At 40.0% G+C, this 22712-nt stretch overlaps 1 protein-coding gene across 1 annotated transcript in view; it reads left to right on the top strand.

The window, feature by feature from the left end:
* The window catches only part of LOC150084551 (potassium voltage-gated channel subfamily KQT member 1-like), a 475214-nt gene that overhangs the window by 336708 nt on the left and 115794 nt on the right, over positions 1–22712 (top strand). Inside the window, exon 16 of the mRNA XM_090376281.1 lies at positions 12358–12454. Coding sequence (XP_090232407.1) covers positions 12358–12454 — 97 coding nt within the window. The remainder of the gene's footprint in view (positions 1–12357; positions 12455–22712) is intronic.

Raw genomic sequence — 22712 nt, 5'->3', positions numbered from 1 at the left:
AAATCATATGGGATAAAGTGCATCCAACTCCCAGGCAAGAAACTGCGTTCTCTTATCTCCAACGTAAAAACACCCATCCCCACTCTTCTACAGAGCGGTTTGGTCTACCGCATCTCTTGCCGTGACTGCACCAGCTGCTACTTTGGAGAGACTGGACGTCGAATCAAGAAACGTCTCTCAGAACATAAAAAGGGCGATCCGCTTGGCAGATATAGAACACTCAGCTATCGCCGAGCATGTCTGGACAACCCGCCACGACATCGACCCACACCGCGATGTCGTGGTTGTGGACAGGTCCCACCATTACCTAAAGCGCACCTGGTTGGAATCGTTAAATATAAAATGCTCGGATGCCTCCTTAAACAGGAACAGTGGTTGCCAAGTTAACCCCATCACAGAGGCAGTAATTCTATCCATAGACAAATGCTGGCCACGTCACCACGATATGTCACAGCCACAAGCATCAAACAATTAACCACGCGCCTCACGCACCATCCTGGCAGTGCACATCTCTATTCCAACTGCCATTCATGTATTCAATCTGAAGAAGGCTGCCTCCCAGCCGAAAGCTCATTAGTTGTATTTACAGTTTTGCTCTGAGCAACAAAAATAAAAAAGTTTTCGTAATGAATCCAGAGCACGTAGGCCTTTTTTACTAGATATAGGTTGATCTATAAACAAGTTACAAAGGAGATTAGTCAGGCAAAGGCAGATTATGAGAAATCCTTGGCAAAGGATGCAAAGAAAAACAACAAAGAGTTCCTTACCTATGTAAACTCTAGAAGGGAAGGGATGAATCCGATTGGTCCACTGGATATTGATGATTCAACTGTTGATGTTCCTGCTCAGGTGGCTAACAAACTAAATGAATATTTTGCATCAACATTCACACATGAGGAGTTATTCAGCAGGGGGAATGACTTAGGTGTATTCAACTCTGGCAGTAAGCTAGATAATCTTGTAATAACTGAGAGGAAAGTGGAGGAGAAATTGTTGAAAATAAACACAAGAAAGGCACCTGGGATGGATGGGATCTATCCAGTTATATTAAAGGAGGGCAAAGGAAGTAAGCAAACCCTTAGCCATAATTATGAGAGCTTCCTTGGACTCAGGGGACCTATCCGTAGACTGGAGATTTGCAAATGTGACCCCAATTCACGAAGGAGGATCAAAGGCTGACACAAGTAATTATAGACCTGTGAGTTTCCTGGAACTTTTGTTCCAGGAAAATTAATGGAAGCACTGGTTAAAGAAGCACTGCAGGATCATCTAGACAAGACTTCAGTTATAGCCTGGAAACAGTATGGTTTTGTTAAGGGCCTTGCCTGACCACTTTGATTGGATACTATGATGCAGTCACAAAAGAACTGGATGCAGGGAATAACTTTGATATTATATACTTGGATCTTAGAAAGGCTTTTGATACTGTTGCACATGGAAGACTGCTGCACAAATTGGAGCAGTGTGGTATTGGAGGCGAATTGCTGCTAGGGATAAAGGGGTTGTTGAAGGGGAGAAGACAGAGAATGGTAATCAATGGACACTGCTCATTGTGGACTAATGTTATTAGTGGTGTCCCTCAGGGTTCAGTGTTGGGTCCATTATTGTTTTCTGTATTTATAAATAATATTGATGATGATATATCAAGCTTAATGTCCAAGTTTCCCGACGATACAAAGTTTAGCAGAGTTGTTAAGGACACTACTGACGCTATGCTGCTGCAACAGGATCTGGAAAGGTTGAGCAGGTGGGCTGAGAGGTGGCAAATGAAGTTTAACATTTACAAATGTAAAGTACTACATTTGGGAAACAGCAACCCCTGACAACATATCAACTCTGTGGTACTACACTGACAGTGGTAGAGAATGAAAAGGACCCGGGGGTAATTGTGCAGGCAGATATAAAGTTCTCTAAGCAGTGCAGATGGGCTGCAAGAGTAACTCACGGTGTCTTATCAATGAAATAGAGGAATTTTTCTAGCAGGTATAAGGAGGTGATTATTCCCTTGTATAAGGCAATGGTCAGATCACACCTTGAGTACTGTATACAGGTCTGGAGGCCTCATTTCAAGAAGGATTTAGAGCTGCTGGAACGAGTACAGAGACGGGCAACAAGATTAGTGAATGGAACAAAAGGTTGCTCTTACGAAGAATGCTTAAATTTTGCAAATTACAGTGTCTGGAGACTAGGTACCGGCGAGGTGATCTGATAGAGGTGTATAAAGCCTTGAATGGCTTGAGCATGCTCAATGCTGATGGTATTCTGCTTCTTGCTCAGAATAATCACCTGAAAGGTCATAAATTCAAATTGAGGAAAGATGTAGGATAGATGTGTAGAAATTTGCCTTTAGCCAGCGGGTGGTTGGTTGGCGGAACAGACTTCCATTCCTTGTTGTGGAAGTTGATAGCCTAAATGAATTTAAGGCTCAGATGGACAGGTATTTCGAACGAACGGAGGGGTGAAGTGGAAGTTTTTTTTTTTTGGCTGATGCTGCATAAACTTGCTTTCTTGCATCATATGCCTCTACTAATGCTAATTGGTTTGGCTCAGTGTACTAACTAGCTTAGAGGGGAACAGGTATCCTCTGTGTTATCAGACACTCAGCCTAAAACACTGATGGATCCAATATCTCTCTATTACAGAAGATTTAGGAGAAGTCCAGTTGGCCTGCCTCCCTAAAATCCACTCGTGCACATCTCGATGGTAAGCCCTGTTATGTCACTTAGGTGGCAACGAACGTGTAGAGTGGTTCCCTTCAAGACGCCTGGTCAGCGTGAAGAGGAAAAGACCAAACCGTCCAGCATATGACAGCACGAGAAAACAAATGGTCCTCAGTCCCCAGCAGCTTTCACTCTCCCTCTTACGGCAGCGACAGGATCAGAGTGGAAGCAGAGGGTGCTAAGAATCTCTCGGTACGACCAGGCTGCCATGCACGGAAACTGAACTTGGCCTGTTATAACATAAGATCACTCATCGGGGAAGACAGGATATTAGAGCTGGAAAAGGAATTAGAAAATGTGAATTGGAATATCATCGGTTTGGCTGAAACAAGAAGAAGAAATGAATCACTTATAAGTTTTTCAAGTGGAAATCTGCTGTACACCAATGGAAACAGTGAAAGGAGTGAAGGTGGAGTTGGGTTTCTGTTCCATAAAATTTTAAAAACAACATTTTGGAAATCAAAAGTACAATACCAAGGGTGTCAAGACTAATTAATACTCAACATTTCTAAGAGGTACAAGCTAAAGATTATAATGATATATGCACGAACATCGAGCCATGATGATGAAGAGGTTGAAGAAATGTACACCGAAATTGAGAGTCTTCTAGATGAGCAGAAAACCCACTACACTATTATTATGGGGGACTTCAATGCTAAGGTTGGAAAAAGACAAAACAGCGCAGAAAGGGGAACTATAGGAAATTTTGGAATTGGTGAAAGAAATGAAAGAGGTGAAAGGCTGAAAGGCTTGTGGAATTTGCAGAATCTCAAGTGCTGTCATTAATGAACACTTTTTTCAAGAAAAGGGTGAACAGAAAGTGGACATGGAAGAGTCCAAATGGATTAACTACTAATGAAATCGACTTCATCCTCACTAACAGAAGGTAAGATGTACACTTGATATAGATGTAGGAAAGGAAAGGAAAAAACTGACTTGAGTAAATAATACAAAGGTCTTTGAGATAACAGAAGAGGAGAAAAAGCAGTATGTACTGGAACTTAAGAACAAGTTTGAGCTTCTGCGGACTGCTCAGGACCAAGATATCGACGAGGAATATTACAACTTTCTGAAAGTGATAAAGCCCAAAAAACCTATAGGGAAAAAGAAATCCAGTGAAGAAAAAATTAGTCAAGAAACACGTCATGATGAACCAAAGCCGACAAATGAAGAACAAGAAAAACACTGGCAGGGAGAAAATTGAGTATACTGAGTTATGCAAAGCCATTAGAAAGTGACTCAGAGAGGACATAAGAAGATTTAACACAAGAAAAGTAGAACAAGCATTAAGGGAAAACAAAGGATTTAAATCAGCAGCCGTGAGCAGTAATACAGAAAGACAAATGATACTGAAACTGAAGAATAGTGATGGTGTACTTATAAATAGCAGAGAAGGCATAATTCAAATAGCAGAAGACTACTATAGAGAATTATACAAGGAGTGAGGAAATGATGCCAGCATTGGGGAAGATGGATTGCAAATTAGCAACACATACGACATACCCGATATTCTTCCTGATGAGGTACGACATGCATTGAATAAAATGAAGAATCAGAAAGCCCCTGTAGAGTTGTTAAAATTGGGAGGAGGAGACATAACACAAAAACTGGCAAGGCTCTTCACAAAGTGCATTAGAAAAGGTGTGATGCCTAAGCAGTGGAATAATGCAATTATAGTTTTGCTGCATAAGGAAGGAGATAAATCAGAAATTGGAAATTATAGACCAATTAGCTTGTTATCCCACATGTACAAGTTGTTCACAAGGGTCATTACTAACAGATTAGAAAGAATACTTGATGAGAATCAACCGAAAGAGCAAGCTGGCTTTAGGACAGGATTCTGAACTATGGGGTTCACTTTCACGTAATATCACAGTAATGGAGAAAGCAAATGAATATAAAACACCATTATGCCTGGCATTTGTGGATTATGAAAAGGCATTTGACTCCATACAGCATAAAGCAATGTTTCGGGCACTGGAAAGACAAGGCATAGATACCCCATATATTATGATTTTGAAGAAAATGTATGAGAGTGCTACCTCCTTTATTAGACTAGCCAAAGACAGTAGGCAATTTAAAATTGAGAAAGGAGTTCGACAAGGAGACACAATATCTCCGAAGCTGTTTACTGCTGCCCTTGAGCAAGCTTTCAGAAGATTAGACTGGTCGCAGAAAGGAGTCAATGTGAACGGAGAGTACCTAAGCCATTTACGATTTGCAGATGACATTGTGGTCATAAGCCACGATCCCAAAGAATTAGAGGAAAATCTTAATCAGTTATGCACAGTTAGTAAGGATTTTGGACTAAAGATGAATATGACTAAAACAAAAGTAATGATGAACAAGTATGCCACAGAAAGGGAAATAATGATTGAAGGAGCAGTAATTGAAAAGGTGGAGTCATATACTTATCTGGGACAAGTTATTAGCTGTAATAATGATAAATGGCTGGAAGTCAAGAGAAGAATAAGTTTTGGATGGATAGCATTCAGGAAATATAGTCACATACTGAAAAGCAATATTCCAGTTTGTCTGAAACGTAAAAGAATGAACCAATGTATACTCCCCACCATGACTTATGGAAGTGAAACTTGGGCACTCACCAAAAGAATGGAAGAGGAGCTGAGAACTACACAGCGAAGAATGGAATGAATCATATTGGGAATCAGACTGTTAGATAAGAAGAGAAACACATGGATTAGGCAGCAAACTCAAGTAAAGGGCATTCTTATCAATTATCAAAACTAAAGAACTAAAATTGTCTTGGGCAGGACACATAGCTCGAAAACATGATGACAGATGGACTAAGAAAATAGCAGAATGGTATCCAAGAGGAGCTAGAAGAAAACCTGAAAGACAAAGGCGGAGATGGATAGATGAAATTCATGAATTTGTGGGTAGTAAATGGATGGCCAGTGTCAAAACAGAAGGAACTGGAAAGTTGCTGGAGAGGCCTTCATCCTGCAGTTAATTGAAAATGGCTGATGATGACTAACTAGCATCCGGCCTGCAAACACCCTTTCAGAGCTGTACCCTCGAAATTTAAGGAAGGTTGGATCTCGACATGATGTTCATCATAACCTCATAAGTCATACTGCATGATGAAAGAGGTGGGGAAGGGTTGACCGGAACTTAGCTCTGGAGACTAAACATGGGTTCCACCACTTCAAGCCTCCAATAAGCAAAGTGGTGGTATTGCACCAGTTGATGAGAGTCAACTATGGTAACACAGAGGGATGGCATTCCTTCATTTGGTGTGGGTGCCACACCTTGACCCCTCCTTACGTTGGTTCACACCTCAGTGGTCACTCACAGTGTGCTTGTGGATGGTGGTTATACCCAGAATTGCTAACAGTCCCACCATCGTGAAAGTCCAAGCAGAGGATTTGGCTGTCACAGACCGTCCGGACTTCACCGAAATTGTATCCACTTGACTTGAATGTCACCCAAATATCAGTTTTATCAGCGTTTTAGACTCCCAGGTAGCAAGTACAGCTTGTCTGGCATATCTGACAGAATGTCTGTGACAACCTCAAGGAACTCAAGATATAGACTGTAATTTGTGTGTTGGATCGCTCGCGCACTAGCAAGGCTTTTGTGGATTTATTGGATGATTGTTTTCTACAGCAGCATGTTAGAGAGGCAACAAGAGGGAGTAACACTCTTGATCTGATTATCAGCAATGATTATTTATGCATTAAGAATGTACAGATAAAGGAACCACTAAAGGGCAGTGATCACAGTGTACTGATGTGCCATTTACTTAAAGATGTAACTACCATCAGGGGTAAAGGAAGAGTTTTTGCTTTTGTAAAGGCAACTACAGTTGTGTTAGAGATTTTTTAGGTTCTATACAGTGGACCAACTGATGATGATGTTACAGTCAGCAAATTCTAAATGGAAAGCATTCAAAGAATTATAGATGGATGTCAGATAAACTAATGAGACTCGTGGCAGAGAAGAAAAACACATGGGATGCACATAAACTGTCAGTCAACACAGAAGCCTACAGTAGATATAAGTTGGTCTAATGAAGTCAAAAAGGAGGTTAGGCAAGCAAAGGCAGCTTATGAAAAAAACTTTTCTATAATCCAAGTATATGATATCAAAATTATTCTTCGCATCCAGTTCCTTTGTGACTACATCATATTATCCAACAAATTTGTCAGACAAGATTTCTGCTTAATAAACCCATGCTGTGTCTGAACTATAACTGCAGTCTTGTCCAAATTATCCTGCATTGCTTCCTTATCCGGTGACTCCATTATTTTCCCTGGAACAGAAGTTAGACTAACAGGTCTATAATTACCTGTGTCACCCTTTGATCCCCCTCTGTGAATTGGGAACACATTTGCACATCTCCAGTCCATGGGGTCCAAGAATCTTTCATAATTATGGCTAAGGGTTTGCTTACTTCCTTTGCTGCCTCCTTTAATATGGCTGGATAGATGCCATCCACCCCAGTTGCCCTCCTTATGTTTAACTTCAACAATTTCTCCTCCGTTTTTGTCTCAGTTATTACAAAATCTCTTGGCTCGATGTTAGAGTTTGATAAACTGCTGGTACTGCTATTACTTCCCTCCTTGAATAACTTCTCACTTGTGAATGTAGATGCAAAATACTCATTCATTTTATGAGCTACCTCAGCATGATCATCAATTGTCAAACCATCTATGTTAATTGGACCAATGTGATTCATTCCTTTCCATCTACAGTTTACATAAATAAATAAATCTTTGCTGTTTTTCTTTGTATCCTTTGCCAAAGATTTCTCGTAACCTGCCTTCGCCTGCTGAACCTTCTTTGTGACTTGATTAAAGACTAGCTTATATCTGCTGTGGGCTTCTGTGTCACCTAATAATTTACATGCATCCCACGCTTTTTTCTTCTCTGCCACGAGCTTCATTATTTCATCTGACATCCATTTAGGCCTAAACCTTGAACAGTATTTCTTAGTTGGTATGAAAAGTCTAGTACCCTCCAAGATTAAGTCCCTAAAAGCTTCCCAATTAGAATTCACCATTGGTTAACACCATCAGTTGATCCCACTGTATAGAATTTAAAAATTCTCTCAGACCACTGTAGTCACCTTTACAAAAGCAAAAACCCTTCTCCTTACCCCTGATGGTAGTTACATCTTTAAGTAAATACCACATGAGTACACAGTGATCACTGCCACCTAGTGGTTCCTTTACCTGTAGATTCTTAATGCATGCGGAATCACTGCTGATAATCAGATCAAGAGTATTCTCCCTCTGGTTGCCTCTCAAACATGTTGCTATAGAAAACAGTCATCCAATAAATCCACAAAACTCTTGCTAGTGTGCGAAAATCCCCCATTATTTACTTTAGATAGAGTAGAAATAAGCGCAGTAGGACAATAATTGGATGGAAGGGTTTTGTCGCACTTGTTTTTTTAGGAACTGACTGGATATGAGCAAATATCCAAGCAGAAAGAAAAACACCTTTGAAATAAAAAAGTAAAAAAAAAGGCAGCACCAAACAGGAGTAAGGTCAGGAGTACAGGTTTTAAGAATAATTAGAAGAAATACCATCAGGACTTGGAGCTTTCTTAGCATCAAGATTGTTCAAAATTCTTCTAACATCCTTTTGACAGAAGACCACAGGGGCATTGAATAGAGTGTATTGGGAATGGTAAGATGTGGTTTATCAAGATGATTAATAAACAAGTTGGACAAAAAATAGGATGCTAGCAGGTCAGCTTTATCTTTGACTCAAGTGGCAATAGAACCATCTGCTTTTGACAGAGATGGGCAAATGTTGTGGCAAGTAGCTTTGGCAAGAGACCAGAATGCTTACCTGTAAGATGTGGTTTACCAAGATGATTAATAAACAAGTTGGACAAAAAATAGGATGCTAGCAGGTCAGCTTTATCTTTGACTGAAGTGACGGAGATGGGCAAATGTTGTGGCAAGTAGCTTTGGCAAGAGACCAGAATGCTTAACTACCTTTTTGACAAGAAGCAAATTTTCTATTCTTAGCCTGTTCAAAATCTAGTTTGGGCTAATTGATAACTGCTTTACAATTGTTGCAGGCTTTGGTGTAGGTACAAAATGAAGCTGGAGATTTGTATGCAAGCCAACTATGATATGCAATATTCTTCTCTTGAACAGCCTTAGCACATTTATTGGAAAACAAAGGTTTAGATAAAGGTCAAGATTTTAAGGTGGAGTGTGGAATAAAGGATTTCATACCTACAAGAATAATTTCACTGACACAATCTTAGCAAACATTGACATCAGAGGATTTGAAACTAATCTGACCGAGGAAAAGAAATCTTACAGATCATCCCATTTTACATTCTTTGATGCCAAACAACACGAGCTTGAGAAAGACTCCATTGGCAAAGAGACCATCAACAAGTTGTGATCTGCAGTGTCTAGAGAACCACTATCCTTGACTGTGTACTTAGATGGGTTGTTTGTGAGAAAAAGGTCACGTGCCTTGGCTGCGTGGTTAGGATTGTCTAGTATTCTGGTAGGTAAATGAACAATCTGTGTTAGGTCATTGCAAAAGCCTCAGCACCTCGACCAGCTGGGTATGTGTGAATAGGAAACAGAAGCCAGCTGGAGTAGTGAACATTAAAATCGCCAAGGAAAATTACCTCACTGTTAGGAAAAGCTGGACTGGAGAAAGTCAAGGTATTTCGAACGAACAGAAGGGTGAAGTGGAAGTGGTTATTTTTTATTTATTTATTTTATTTATTTATTTTTTTTTTTTTTTTGGCTGATGCTGCATAATCTTGCTTTCTTGCATCAAATGCCTCTACTAATGCTAAAGTTTCAAAGAGTTCCAAGTGATTAGAGGTGTTGGGAGAATGACAGAGGCAACAGATGGATTTAAGAGTATGTGGTAGAGAGAGATTTTAAACCAGAGAAGATCAAAAAGAGGAGGTTCCAAATTACTAAGTCTCTTACAGGGAATTTCAGAATGGACATGTGCACACATTGAAGCAGAAGGAATCATATAGCAAATGATTCGGACAACTGAGATGAGCAGTGGTTGAATCAACCAAATAACTGGGATTCTGTCAGAAAATGTACATGGAGTTTGCCCAACTGTAAGTGGAGTTGAACATCATTGAGATTAAAACTGAGACCATATACATTTGTGAAATGTACAAAGAAGTGTTTGGGAAGTTTAGATATTTACGCAGATAAGTTTGTTCTATTATTTTGACAATTTATCGTGTATTCTAAAGTATGGAAAGATGGCGAGGACATGCTGTGTGAAGTTATGAAATTTTAGGATATGTAATACACATATACCTAGCTCGTTGACATAACGTGGCCTTGACAATGTCTCCTGTATACACACTACTCAGATTTCATTCAGTCACTATCTGTTAGAGTAGAGGCAGCAAGATTATATACTAGCTGATCCAGAAGTCAACCTATAGAGCATCGTTTGATCTGGTGGCCTATCTATCTAGCAGCTGGCCTGCAAACACCATTTTAGAGCTATACTCTCGAAATGTAAGGATGATTGGATCTTGCCATGATGTCCCTCATAACCTCAAAAGATATCAATCATACTGCATGATAGAGAGATGGAAGGTTTGCAGATATTTGCTCTGGAGAGTAAATGGGTTCCACCACTTCAAGCCTCCAGCTAGCAAAGTGGTGGTATTGCACCGCTTGATGAAGGTCATCTACTACCTAGGATTACCTGGTAATACAGAGGGGGCAACATTCCTCCGTGTGATGTGAACGCAACGCCACACCACACCAGACATTTGCCTGTCACAAACTGACCAGACTTTGTCGAAATTAGGTCCACTTGAATATCATCCGAATATCAGTTCCATCAGCATTTTAGTCTCCCGGGTAGCAAGCACAGCTTGGCACACCTGAAAGAATGTCTGCAACAGCCCCTCAAGGACTTTACTTGTTTTATAAGTTTTCCAAAAAGTTGTTTTCTCATTTCAGTAGATAAATGTTTTGCAACAAACGGGACCATAAATCTAGATTGCAATGTCGATATTATTCTCTTTTTTTGAAGTTCTTTTAAATATTTCATATCTGAAAATGCTTGACTCTTTTTAATTATACAATAGATAGTGTTAAAAATTCTGACGGTACTTTCTAAATGTTTTTCATGAGCTTTATCAACACTCTTTGACTAAATATTTTTTTCATAAATTTTTATTATTTTGAATGTGTTTTTATGTTATAAACTGATTCATGAGGTTCTTTTAATTTTTTTGATGATTGCAAATTGTCTTTATTTGAACTGAGCTTTAACAGAACATGGTTGCCATTCGGATGAAATATGTAAGTGTTTAGTACTTTAAACATTTAAAGATGCAACTTTTGAGAGCCATTTGCATCCAACATTTACCTTACTAACAATGATAAGCCCCTCATATTTTTTTGCTGAAATAATTAAGTTGTTTTTCATTCCAGAAATATAAATTATTTGTTTTATTTTGTTCTGATTCTTCCATAGTATCAAAAGATGTTCCAGGCTGTAGTTCATTATTAATATTGTTTCTCGTTTATTCTCCTGCAGATTTAGAAGGTTCATGTTTATGATACTTAGAAAGGAACATTAAAAACTTTTCCAAACTTTGTTGTCTTTTCATTGTGAATATTCTTTTTTTTAATATTTTTACTAGGGGGTTTTGCTTGCCAACCCCCACGCACATTTTTCTACGTAAAATGTAGAGGTATAATGAAATAAATAAAATCTTTTCTACATAAAAGACACACCTGTCAAAATGCACTGATCGATATCTAATGAAGAAATGACCTATGTAATTATTTACTGTGCATTTGTGGTGATGTAATTGCCCTGCCCACTTGTACCATGTGATCCACACCCCTCTTCTCCCATTGGCTACCCCACCACGTGGCATTCTTGTGGAATAATGTAATTATTTACCTGCATTTCCATAGGTCACTTAGGAAAAGGTCTTTTACTTCGGGTTCCATAATGCATGAGAAATATTGTTGCATCTGAAAGAGCAGGACTAAATATTGTAAATTTTTACAATATTTACAAACTTTTGTGCAAACTGCACAAAACTTTTTTAATGTATAGAGGAAAGTTTAATGTAAGGAGGAAAACTTTTTTAATGTATAGAGAGATTATAAATTCTTTAATTTATAAATATCAAACCACTGCACAAAAATTAACTCACGCTAGCCATATTTATTACTTGCAAGATTTAAAACATACTAACAATGAAACCAAAGTAAAAACTAAAGTATTTAGAAGCAGAAGCAACTATGTAATTCGAGGTTAATGATAACCTTGTATTTCCCCTAAAAAATGTGCAGTGCAGCTGTACTGCCAACCGTAAGTACAGAGATAGCGACATTACAGCTTAATTGCGAGTACAGTACTATGAGTATATATTAGAATTTATATTATCAATTAATTTTGCTGCTTATCATATTTATTATTATACTATTTAACAAACAGTACAGATTTATGTAAATATTTTAACAACTGGAATGGCCGTACCGTGCATACCGGCTGAATATCAGCCCTGGTTGTTGTTGTTTCAGTAGGAGTTATTAAAATAAATGGAAATTATTTTATCAGCATATACCACATATTTGTTATACCATTTGTTATACTATAGTTAATAATATATGCTTTTAAATAGGCTGGATCATACTCTTGGCAAACCAGGCTCCTATCTTACGGAAAAAGGAATGAAACCAATGACTATTGGAGCTAGACTCTATCGAATGGAGCAACAGGTGAGTCATATACAAAATTATATATGATACCTATATATATATATATACTTACTTGTTCATGTATGCATGCCTGTGTTTCCATGCACATTCATATGTATTACATGTGTACACATATCAGTCAATATTAATATTGGCCAAGTTGTGTGAGGGGGGCATGCTTATACAGCATCAGCTGGGGAAACAAGTTAAATTTGAAAAAACTTTTTTTATAAAAAGATTTTTTTTAAAGAGTTTAAAAATATTTAATGGAGGGTTTAAAAATCCTTTAAATTTATTAAACCTCCGCAACACTGAGTGGAAATTTATTCCAACAGTCTCTTCAAACTTCCAATAATCTCTTCCAACAAACTCTTTGGCTAGAATTAGTTGACAACATCATCAAGTAGAAGTTGGTAACATCATCAATTGGTACCACTGTATAGAATTTAAATACTGTCTCAGACCACCGTAGTCACCTTTACGAAAGCAAAAACTATTTTTCAATTCATGCTGTCATGTGTATCATCTGAGAAAGAGTAAAAATGCCATTAGCATTTAGTTTGCTTAACCCTTTTAAAACCTTAAACACCTCATTCAGATCTTCACAGAGATACCTACTTGTCAGACAATACAATTTGCAGAACTCAAGCCTTTCTTGGGAAGAATACCCCTCTGTGTCCCTAACTAATTTTATTGTCCTTCTCTGCATCCTTTCCCACACATCTATGTCCTTGAAATGAGGTGAATCATATACAAAATTAGAAACTTGAGAACAATAAAACAAATTTTATTTTATTTTTGCATCCAGAAAGATGGACACTGTAGTGTACTCCTCCATCTTCTAGAATTATCACTGTGTTGTCTTGATAAGTTTTTGTGATGACTCAGTGAATCCCAAATGTTACTTTGGATTATCTTAGTTACCATACATAATATTAATTCGTGTCTCTATTTATTTATTGTGTGTGCGTGTGTGCGTGTGTGTGTGTGTGTGCGCGTGTGTGTGTGTAAAATTGCTATATTGCCCAAAACAAAATACATAATACTAGGCTACTTGTATTATTAATATAGAGGATTTAAATATATTTAATGAAGGGTTTACAGTTGAGAAAGTGAAAGTTGAAGACATTTAGCTCAGCTGGCCTAGAAAAACATGGATAGAAAGATTACATGAAATAATGTCCAGTAATTGCATTTTAATAAGAACAGCACTGAATTACACCTACAGTCATTAGACAAGGCTAACCATGAGAATTTATAGTTCCACACCTTTATACTTTCATCAACACCAAACAAAAGATTGAGCATGGAAGTCGCAATTAGAAAGTTTCAAGCATCCCAGGAAATCCAAAATTCTTCATAAGGACCATCCTGAAAGTCACAACTAGCAACTTGAGTTGACTGGACAGCCATTTCAGGATGCAAGGATAGTTCTTAGATTGGATTGTGCTATCACCGACGACGCCTCCGTAGCCAGGTGGGAAGGAGCAGCAGTGCATAGCACACGCTTCTTGATTAGACCGGGGTTCGAGCCCGCCACCACCAAATACGGAGGATGCGGAAAGGTCAGGGAATGACCACCGCCCGGAGCAATATGGCCTTAGTTGCTAATGCTCCTAAAAACCAAAAATAACAAATAACAATAAGCTATCACGGACCGAATAGTTGAACTGTACATTATCACCACACACACACACACACAGCACAAAATACTATAATACCAAATTACAGTCTGAAATTTTGCAACTGTTCATTTTAAAAGTTTCAATAGTCCCTCATGGAGATCTTATTATCTCTAAGATCAAGAACAATGGCTATAAACTTTCTGGGGAAGATTGCCCCAGTTCTTATCTCCTAATTAACTACAGAGGCACTGGATAAGCTGAAGATCATGTACAATGGGAATTTTTTAATAAAAATGTGTATAGGAATAACACACTTTCAATTGAAGAATGGAAAATTGTAATCACAGTTGCCATGGAGGGGTACTTCTGAAAAATCACTAACAGCAGTTTCAATAGACCCTGAGTTCTAATCTCTCTTGGCACATGCTGAGAAAGAGAGAGATTCGAAGTCAGGTAAAGATGTGTGACCTTTGGAAATGTGAGTGTTGTTCAGGATGAGCATGGGAATAACACTTTTTTTTTTTTTTTTTTTTTTTCTTGCAAGGAATAAAATGGGCTGAGTTTTAGAAGGAGCGAAGGTAATGATTAGCATTAGCAAAGGCACATGATGCGAGAAAGCAAGCTTATATAGCATCAGCCAAAAAAACACGTATTTCACCCATCCACTCTCTCCAAATATTTGTCAAGTTCTGCCTTGAATCTATTTAAGCTACCCCTCAACGTAGGCACCTGTACGTGGTGAGGGGACCTCCCAGTGATGCTGCTGGTTTTCCAGATTAGCATCACTGGGATCCAACACCCATACCTTGGTTCCAGGGTTACACCATTGGAATCCAGCGTGTGCAGCCGTGCGCCGCGACCCGTGGAAGCGGAAAGGGGGATCCTGGTGGTTGAGGGGCCCAGCCTTAATACACCACTTTGGCCCCTGCTTCGACGAGACGGGTGGTCCCGGACCGGCTCGACTGGGATCAATTGGTGGGTGGTCTTATACTGCTAGGGTCAACTGCGTTCCAATAAGTCTCCCTCCCTTTGGTCCTGGGACGGGATAAAGACGTATTGGTAATGTGGGTATGGTGTTCTAAGCGAACTCGGCGTCCCATTCGTGTACGCAGTACCTGCTAGTTCACGAGTGGGCGCCCCCTCGTAGGGCTCCGTGGTGGGTGAGGTACTTAGGCATCAGACATTTTCTCTTTACTCCTATGAGTAATTTAAATCCCCTTTCTTCTGGGGCCCCAACAAGGCCCCCTACCTAATCGAGACGATGAGAAAGAAAACACCTCTGCAAAAAGAGGCAGGACTGAGGATACACCACCACCATCAGTGACACCGCTTTTCCTCATTCTCCATTCCATCGGAGAACAGTCAATTGGAAAGATGTCACCCTTCTTTATCCAGAAAGGATTAGAAGGGTTGGCAGGTTCACCAAAATCCGTTAAACGACTGCGTTCTGGCGATCTTTTGGTTGAAGCTTCCAGCACAAAACAAGCTGAAAAATTCTTGAACTCTACATCCATAGGGGGAATACCCATCACCGTAACCCCCCACAAAACTCTGAATTCTTCACGTGGTGTTATATCAGAGTGGGACCTTCTTCATGTTTCTGAAGAAGAGATCTGCTCTGAATTGAAAGACCAAGGAGTGACAGCTGTGAAAAGAATATCGATACAAAAGGATGGGAATCTCGTCCCTACCCGAGTTCTTATCCTCACGTTCAATACCCCACGGCCTCTAAGTTCCATCAAGGCAGGCTATCTAAACTGCCCAGTGAGGATTTATATCCCAAACCCACTGAGGTGTTTTAGATGCCAAAAATACGGCCACTCACAAACATCTTGTCGTGGTAACCCTGCCTGTGCTCGATGTGGTGTTAAAGACCACGAGAGCAAGGAGTGTTCAGCTTCAAAACCGATCTGTATTAATTGCCAAGGAGAGCACCCCGCCTATTCTCGAGCATGCCAGCGGTGGAAGGATGAAAAAGAAATCCAAAAACTGAAAACAGAGCTGAATATTTCCTACCCAGAGACCAGAAAATGTATCCAACCAATAAATAGCGGGAAACCTTCATATGCTCAGAAGGTTTCTGCAAAGTGCACTATCGGTACTCAAACTGAGATGACTATAACACCGAAAGAGTCATTCACTCCGATTGCACGCTATTTATTGAATTCACAAAAGCCCACCAAAAAAACACAATCAGTTGCCACTCCTATATCCGTACCTCCTAGTGCTCCACCACTACCAAAACCAAGTGGTAAAAAAGAGCAAAAACGTTCGGAAGAGTCACCCGTAATACCAGAAACAATGGATGTAGAGAACAAGGAGGTACAGGATGAATCAGTCAATCAGTCTTGGAACTCTTTGCGGAGGAAGAAATGGACACGGGACAGCGTCCATTCTTCCCCAAAAAAGATAAAGCCAAGACTGATAAAAGTAAGCCCTCAGCACCTCAGAAGCCGCCTGATGGACCCACCAAGCCAAAATAATGGCTAAATTCCTACAATGGAATTGTCGTGGATTCTGGCGAAATACTGACGACATCAAGGCCCTCCTGCAAAAGCACGGGCCAGTTTGCTTTTGCTTGCAGGAGACTTATCTAAAGGCAAATGATGATCCCACCATGCATAACATCACAATCTTTCTTAAGGATAGAATTGCGGATGGTCCTGCTCATGGAGGAGTGGCTATCCTTGTAGGTAATCAGACCCCAGTTCAGCCCTTGCTAATTACAACCAGCACAGAGGCTGTTGCAATTTGCCTTACAGTGGGATTTTTATTAACGGTCTGCTCTATTTATTTGCCACCTGGGACTGACATCTCCCAGGAAGACCTTGATGATCTTTTAACGCAGTTGCCTTCCCCTTTCTTACTTCTCGGGGATTTTAATGGACATAACACCCTGTGGAGTAGTGCTAACGTTAATGGAAGGGGACGAGTCATAGAGCGTATGCTCAATGACAACGACCTTTCCCTTCTAAATATTGGAACAAACACCTTCTTCCACATGCCTACCAGTACCTTTTCTGCCATTGATCTTTCTATCTGCTCTCCTTCTCTACTCCCTTCACTCACTTGGGAAGTGGAGGAGAATCCATACGGAAGTGATCACTTCCCTGTGATAACCTTGTTACACAGTGGGAGACCTTGTCTTCCCTTCAGGTTACCACGTTGGAAGATTGATCAGGCTGACTGGTCTGCCTTCCAACATCAGGCAAATTTTGATCTCAGCACCGTCAGTCAGGAGCCGATCAATGATGCAGTAAAGTACATCACAGAAATCATCGTCCAAGCAGCTGCGAACGCTGTTCCAAAAACATCTGCCCGGTTTCCACCATTTCCCAAACCTTGGTGGAATTCACAATGCACAGCAACAAAAAAGGCTCAAAACAAAGCGTGGGGGATATTCCGCCGATATCCTACCACTGTTAATCTAATAGCCTTCAAGCGTTCACGAGCCAAAGCACGCTACATTCGCCGTCAGAGTCAAAAGGAATCATGGATCTGTTTTACATCATCTATTAACCAGGCTACCAATTCTAAGGTAGTCTGGGATAAAATCCGGAAAATATACATCCCACCCTTCTTCAATCCTAGATTATAATGGATGCGCTATTGCAGATCCAACTGCAATAGCCAACTCTCTTGGGGAAACAGTCTCTAACATCTGTGCAACATCTTATTCCCCAGAGTTCCTGGTCCTGAAACATAAAATAGAAAAACAGGCACTTAATTTTAAGCGTAAGAGTGACTGTCCCTACAACGGGGAATTCACTATACATGAACTGAAAAGAGCCCTCACTCTTTCCAAAACAAGTGCTGTTGGACCAGATGGCATCCATTATGAAATGATTAAACATCTTTCACCAAAATCTATGGATTATCTGCTCATTCTGTATAACAGAATCTTTATCAAAGGACAGTTTCCGGATTCCTGGCGCAGGGCAACCGTTCTTGCCTTTGCTAAGCCAGGAAAGGATCCAAAAGTCACTAGAAATTATCGTCCCATTGCTCTGACTAGCTGTTTGTGCAAAATCCTGGAGAGAATGGTTAATTCTCGTTTAATCTGGTATTTAGAATCAAATGACCTTCTCTCCAACATCCAGTGCGGCTTCCGAAGGAACCGGTCCACCTTGGACCATCTTATTAGACTGGAAACATCCATCCGGGATGCTTTCCTAAAACGCGAACACTTGGTGTTGGTGTTTGACATGGAGAAAGCGTATGACACAACTTGGAGATTTGGCATCTTAAAAAATTTGCACAGCCTAGGCCTTAGAGGGCATCTCCCCGTGTTTATTCAAAACTTTTTAGCCAATCGATCTTTCCAAGTTCGTGTGGGATCCTCACTCTCTCTCGTTCCTTCAGCCAAGAGGAGGGAGTACCACAAGGATCAGTATTAAGTGTCACGCTTTTCGCCATTAAAATAAATTCCATCACAGAACAACTTCCTCCAACTGTAAACAGTGCCCTCTATGTTGATGACTTTAGCATTTTTTGTCAGTCATGCAACATGAGGGTTATTGAAAGACAACTGCAGAAAGCCATTGATCGACTCATTTCCTGGGCACTTGCGAATGGCTTCAGGTTCTCGCCGGAGAAGACCGTTTGCGTACATTTTTGTCGTAAGCGTAATCTTCATCCTGAACCTGAATTAATGCTTGGACAAAATGCTATTCCAGTAGTGTCAAGCACAAAATTCTTGGGACTTGTGTTTGACAAAAAGTTCACATTTCTTGAACATATTCGTCAGCTTCGTACAAAGCGCACGAAGGGACTAAATATTCTTCGCTTTCTCTCCTCTACGCGTTGGGGAGCAGATAGGTGCACCCTACTACGTATTTATCGTGCACTTGTACGATCCAAATTAGACTACGGGGCCCAGGTATACTCCTCAGCTAGAGACAGCGTCCTTCGATGGTTGGATCCTGTCCACCATCAGGCTATCCGTATCGCTACTGGAGCATTTCGAACATCTCCTGTCCAGAGCTTATACGTCGAAGCAAACGAACCACCGTTATCCCTTCGACGTAAGCAGTTGTCTTTAAGCTATGCTTTAAAGTTGAAATCCCTGCCAGACCATCCTACATGGACATCTGTCTTTGAGCCACGTTGGGAAAACTTGTACAATACCCGTCAGACTGCCAACCGACCTTTTGGTATTCGTGTCCAAGAGCTACTAAGAGAGTTTAACATCATGGTAGACAAGGTTGCACAAACACCAAAAGAGATTCTTCCACCCTGGCATGCTCATACTCCATCGTGTGACTTCTCCCTTAAGAAATGGGTAAAATCTAAGACCTCGTCATCTGTCTACCATCAGCTCTATTCCGCACACCGAGCTGAGTATTCCGACTTCCTGCCCGTGTACACAGACGGCTCGAAGTCTGAATCGTGCGTAGGATCTGCTGCTGTCTTTCGGGACACTATAATATCTCAGCAGATTTTTCCTGAATCTAGCATATACACTGCAGAGCTGCATGCTATAGAGTTAGCCTTGGATCACATTCAAACTTCTCAATGCCAAAGGTCAATAATATATTCTGATTCTTTGAGTGTATTACAGGCTTTATTATCTTTGAGACACAACTGTCATCCAGTTCTCTCTCGGGTTCAGCAGAAGATACATTCTCTTCATAAATACAAATTTGATATCCGCTTTTGCTGGATTCCTAGCCACATTGGGATAAAGGGAAATGATTTGGCTCACACTGCAGCCAAATCAGCAGCTCCCACTAACAATCGTTGCCTGTCAGTCCCCTATACAGACTACAGGCAAATAATACACCAAAAGATATATTCCCAATGGCAAGAACTATGGCATAGAGAGAGAACAAATAAATTATACCAAATAAAGCCTCTAATACAAACATGGCAGTCCAGTCTGCGCAGGAATCGGAGCGAGGAAGTTGTTCTTGCCCGACTCCGCATAGGACACAGTCATCTGACACATTCGTTTCTGCTGAGGGCGGATGATCCTCCTATGTGCGAGCAATGCGACACCATATTATCTGTTAAACATATTTTATGTGACTGTTCCAGTTTTAGTAATGCTCGTTTTATCGCTTTTAACCATCTGACTGAGCCTTATACACTCAGTCAGATTTTATCCGACAATGACCATGTGTCTGGTATTTTTAGTTTCCTGAAATCAGTAAACCTTTTTAATCATATTTAAAAAATCTTATTATTTTAAGATTTATCATTTTTACCTTGTTTACTGATATTCGTCTTTTACAGTTTATACGTGGCTTTTATACCCTGACTTAGTGACCTAATTCGTTAGGCCACTGAAAGATTTTTACCATTTTTTTATGACAAGGTTTTGGCGCATTATAGCCTTAGTTGCTGATGCGCCAATAAAACTAAACCAACAACAACATCTATTTAAGCTATCAACTTCTACAACAACAGATGGAAGTTTGTTCCAGCAATCAACCACCCGTTGGCTAAAGGCAAACTTCCACACACCTATCCTACAACCATCTTTCCTCAATTTGAATTTATGCCCTCTCAGGCAATTATTCTGAGCAAGAGGAAGAATCCCATCCGCATTGAGCATGTTCAAACCATTCAAGGCTTTGTACACCTCAATAAGATCACCTCGCAGGTGCCTAGTCTCCAGATACTGTAATTTGCAAAACTTAATCCTTTCTTCATAAGAGCAACCCTTTGTTCCATTCACTAATCTTGTTGCTCTTCTCTGTACTCATTCCAACAGCTCTACATCCTTCTTAAAATGAGGCCTCCAGACCTGTATACAGTATTCAAGGTGTGGCCTGACCATTGCCTTATACAACAGGACAATCACCTCCTTATCCCTGCTAGAAAAATTCCTGTATATCATTGACAAAACACCATGAGCTACTCTTGCAGACCATCTGCACTGCTCAGAAAACTTCATATCTGCCTGCACAATTACTCCCAGGTCCTTTTCATTCTCTACCACTGTCAGTGTGGTACCACAGAGTTGATACGTTACTCTGGTATTACTGCTTCCCGTATTTAGTACTTTACATTTTTCAATGTTAAGCTTCATTTGCCACCTCTCAGCCCATCTGCTCAAAACTTTTCTAGATCCTGTTGCAGCAGTGTACTGTCATTAGTGTCATTAACAACCCAACCCTGCCAACCTTCGTATCGTTCGCAAACTTGGACAATAAGCCTGATATACCATCATCAATATCATTTATAAATACAGAAAACAACAATGTACCCATCACTGAACACTGAGGGACTCCACTAATAACATTAGTCCACGAAGAGCAGTGTCCATTGATTACCACTTTCTGTCTTCTCCCACTCAACCATACCTTTATCCATAGCAGCAATTTTCCTCCAAAGCCACACTGCTCCAGTTTGTGCAGCAGTATCAAAAGCTTTTCTAAGATCCAAATATATGATATCAAAGTTATTCTTTGCATCCAGTTCCTTTGTGACTGCATCATACTATCCAATCGAATTAGTCAGACAAGACTTCCCCTTAACAAATCCATGCTGTGATGCTTCTTTAACCAGTGCCTCCATTAATTTCCCTGGAACAGAAATTAAACTAACAGGTCTGTAATTACCTGTCTCTCCCTTTGATCCTCCTTTGTGGATTGGGGTTACATTTGCACATCTCCAGTCCATGGGTACCTCTCATGAGTGCAGGGAAGCTCTCATAATTATGGCTAAGAGTTTGTTTACTTCCTTAGTTTTTTACTCTCAGTTATTACAAGATTATCTAGCTTACTGCCAGAGTTGAATACACCTCTGGCATTCCCCTCCCTGAATAACTCCTCATGTGAGAATGTTGATGCAAAATATTCATTTAGTTTGTTAGCTACCTGAGTAGGATCATCAATAGTTGAACCATCGATATCAAGTGGACCAATCTGATTCATCCCCTTCCTTCTAGAGTTTACATAAATAAAGAACTCTTTGCTGTTTTTCTTTGCATCCTTTGCCAAAGATTTCTCATAATCTGCCTTCGCCTGCCTAACCTCCTTTGTAACTTGGTTACAGAACAGCTTATATCTATCATAGGCTTCTGTGTCACATGTTAATTTAATGTATTGCATGCATTTTTCTTCTGTGTCACATCTAATTAATTCATGTGACATCCATTTAGGCCTAAATCTTGAACAATATTTCTTTGTTGGTATGAAAAGCCTAGTAGCTTCCAAGATTAATTCTTTGAATGGTTCCCTTTTTGAATTTGCTGTTGGTAACATCATCAGTTGGTACCACCGTATAGAATTTAAATACTGTCTCAGACCACCGTAGTCACCTTTACGAAAGCAAAAACCCTTCCCTTTACATTTGATGGTAGTTACCTCTTTCAGTAAATCCCACTTCAGCACACTGTGATCACTGCCAACTAGCGTTTCCTTTATCTGCAGATTCTTAATGCATGAAGAATCACTACTGATAATCAGATCAAGAGTATTACTCCCTCTAGTTACCTCCCAAACATGCTGCTATAGAAAACAATCATCCAATAAATACACAAAAGCCTTGCTAATGTGTGAGTGACCAACCCACAAATTCCAGTCAATATGCAGGAAATTAAAACCCTCCATTATAAGACACTCTAATTTACTGGCCCACTCTATTTCTCTGCACAATCGTTCTTATACTCATCAGATTCATTAGGCCTATAACACACACCTACTCTC

This window comes from Mastigoproctus giganteus, chromosome 6, assembly GCF_048544385.1.
Source record: "Mastigoproctus giganteus isolate SK-2022 chromosome 6, ASM4854438v1, whole genome shotgun sequence".
Taxonomy (NCBI): Eukaryota; Metazoa; Arthropoda; class Arachnida; order Uropygi; family Thelyphonidae; genus Mastigoproctus; species Mastigoproctus giganteus.
This window is presented reverse-complemented; position numbering and strand designations above follow the sequence as displayed.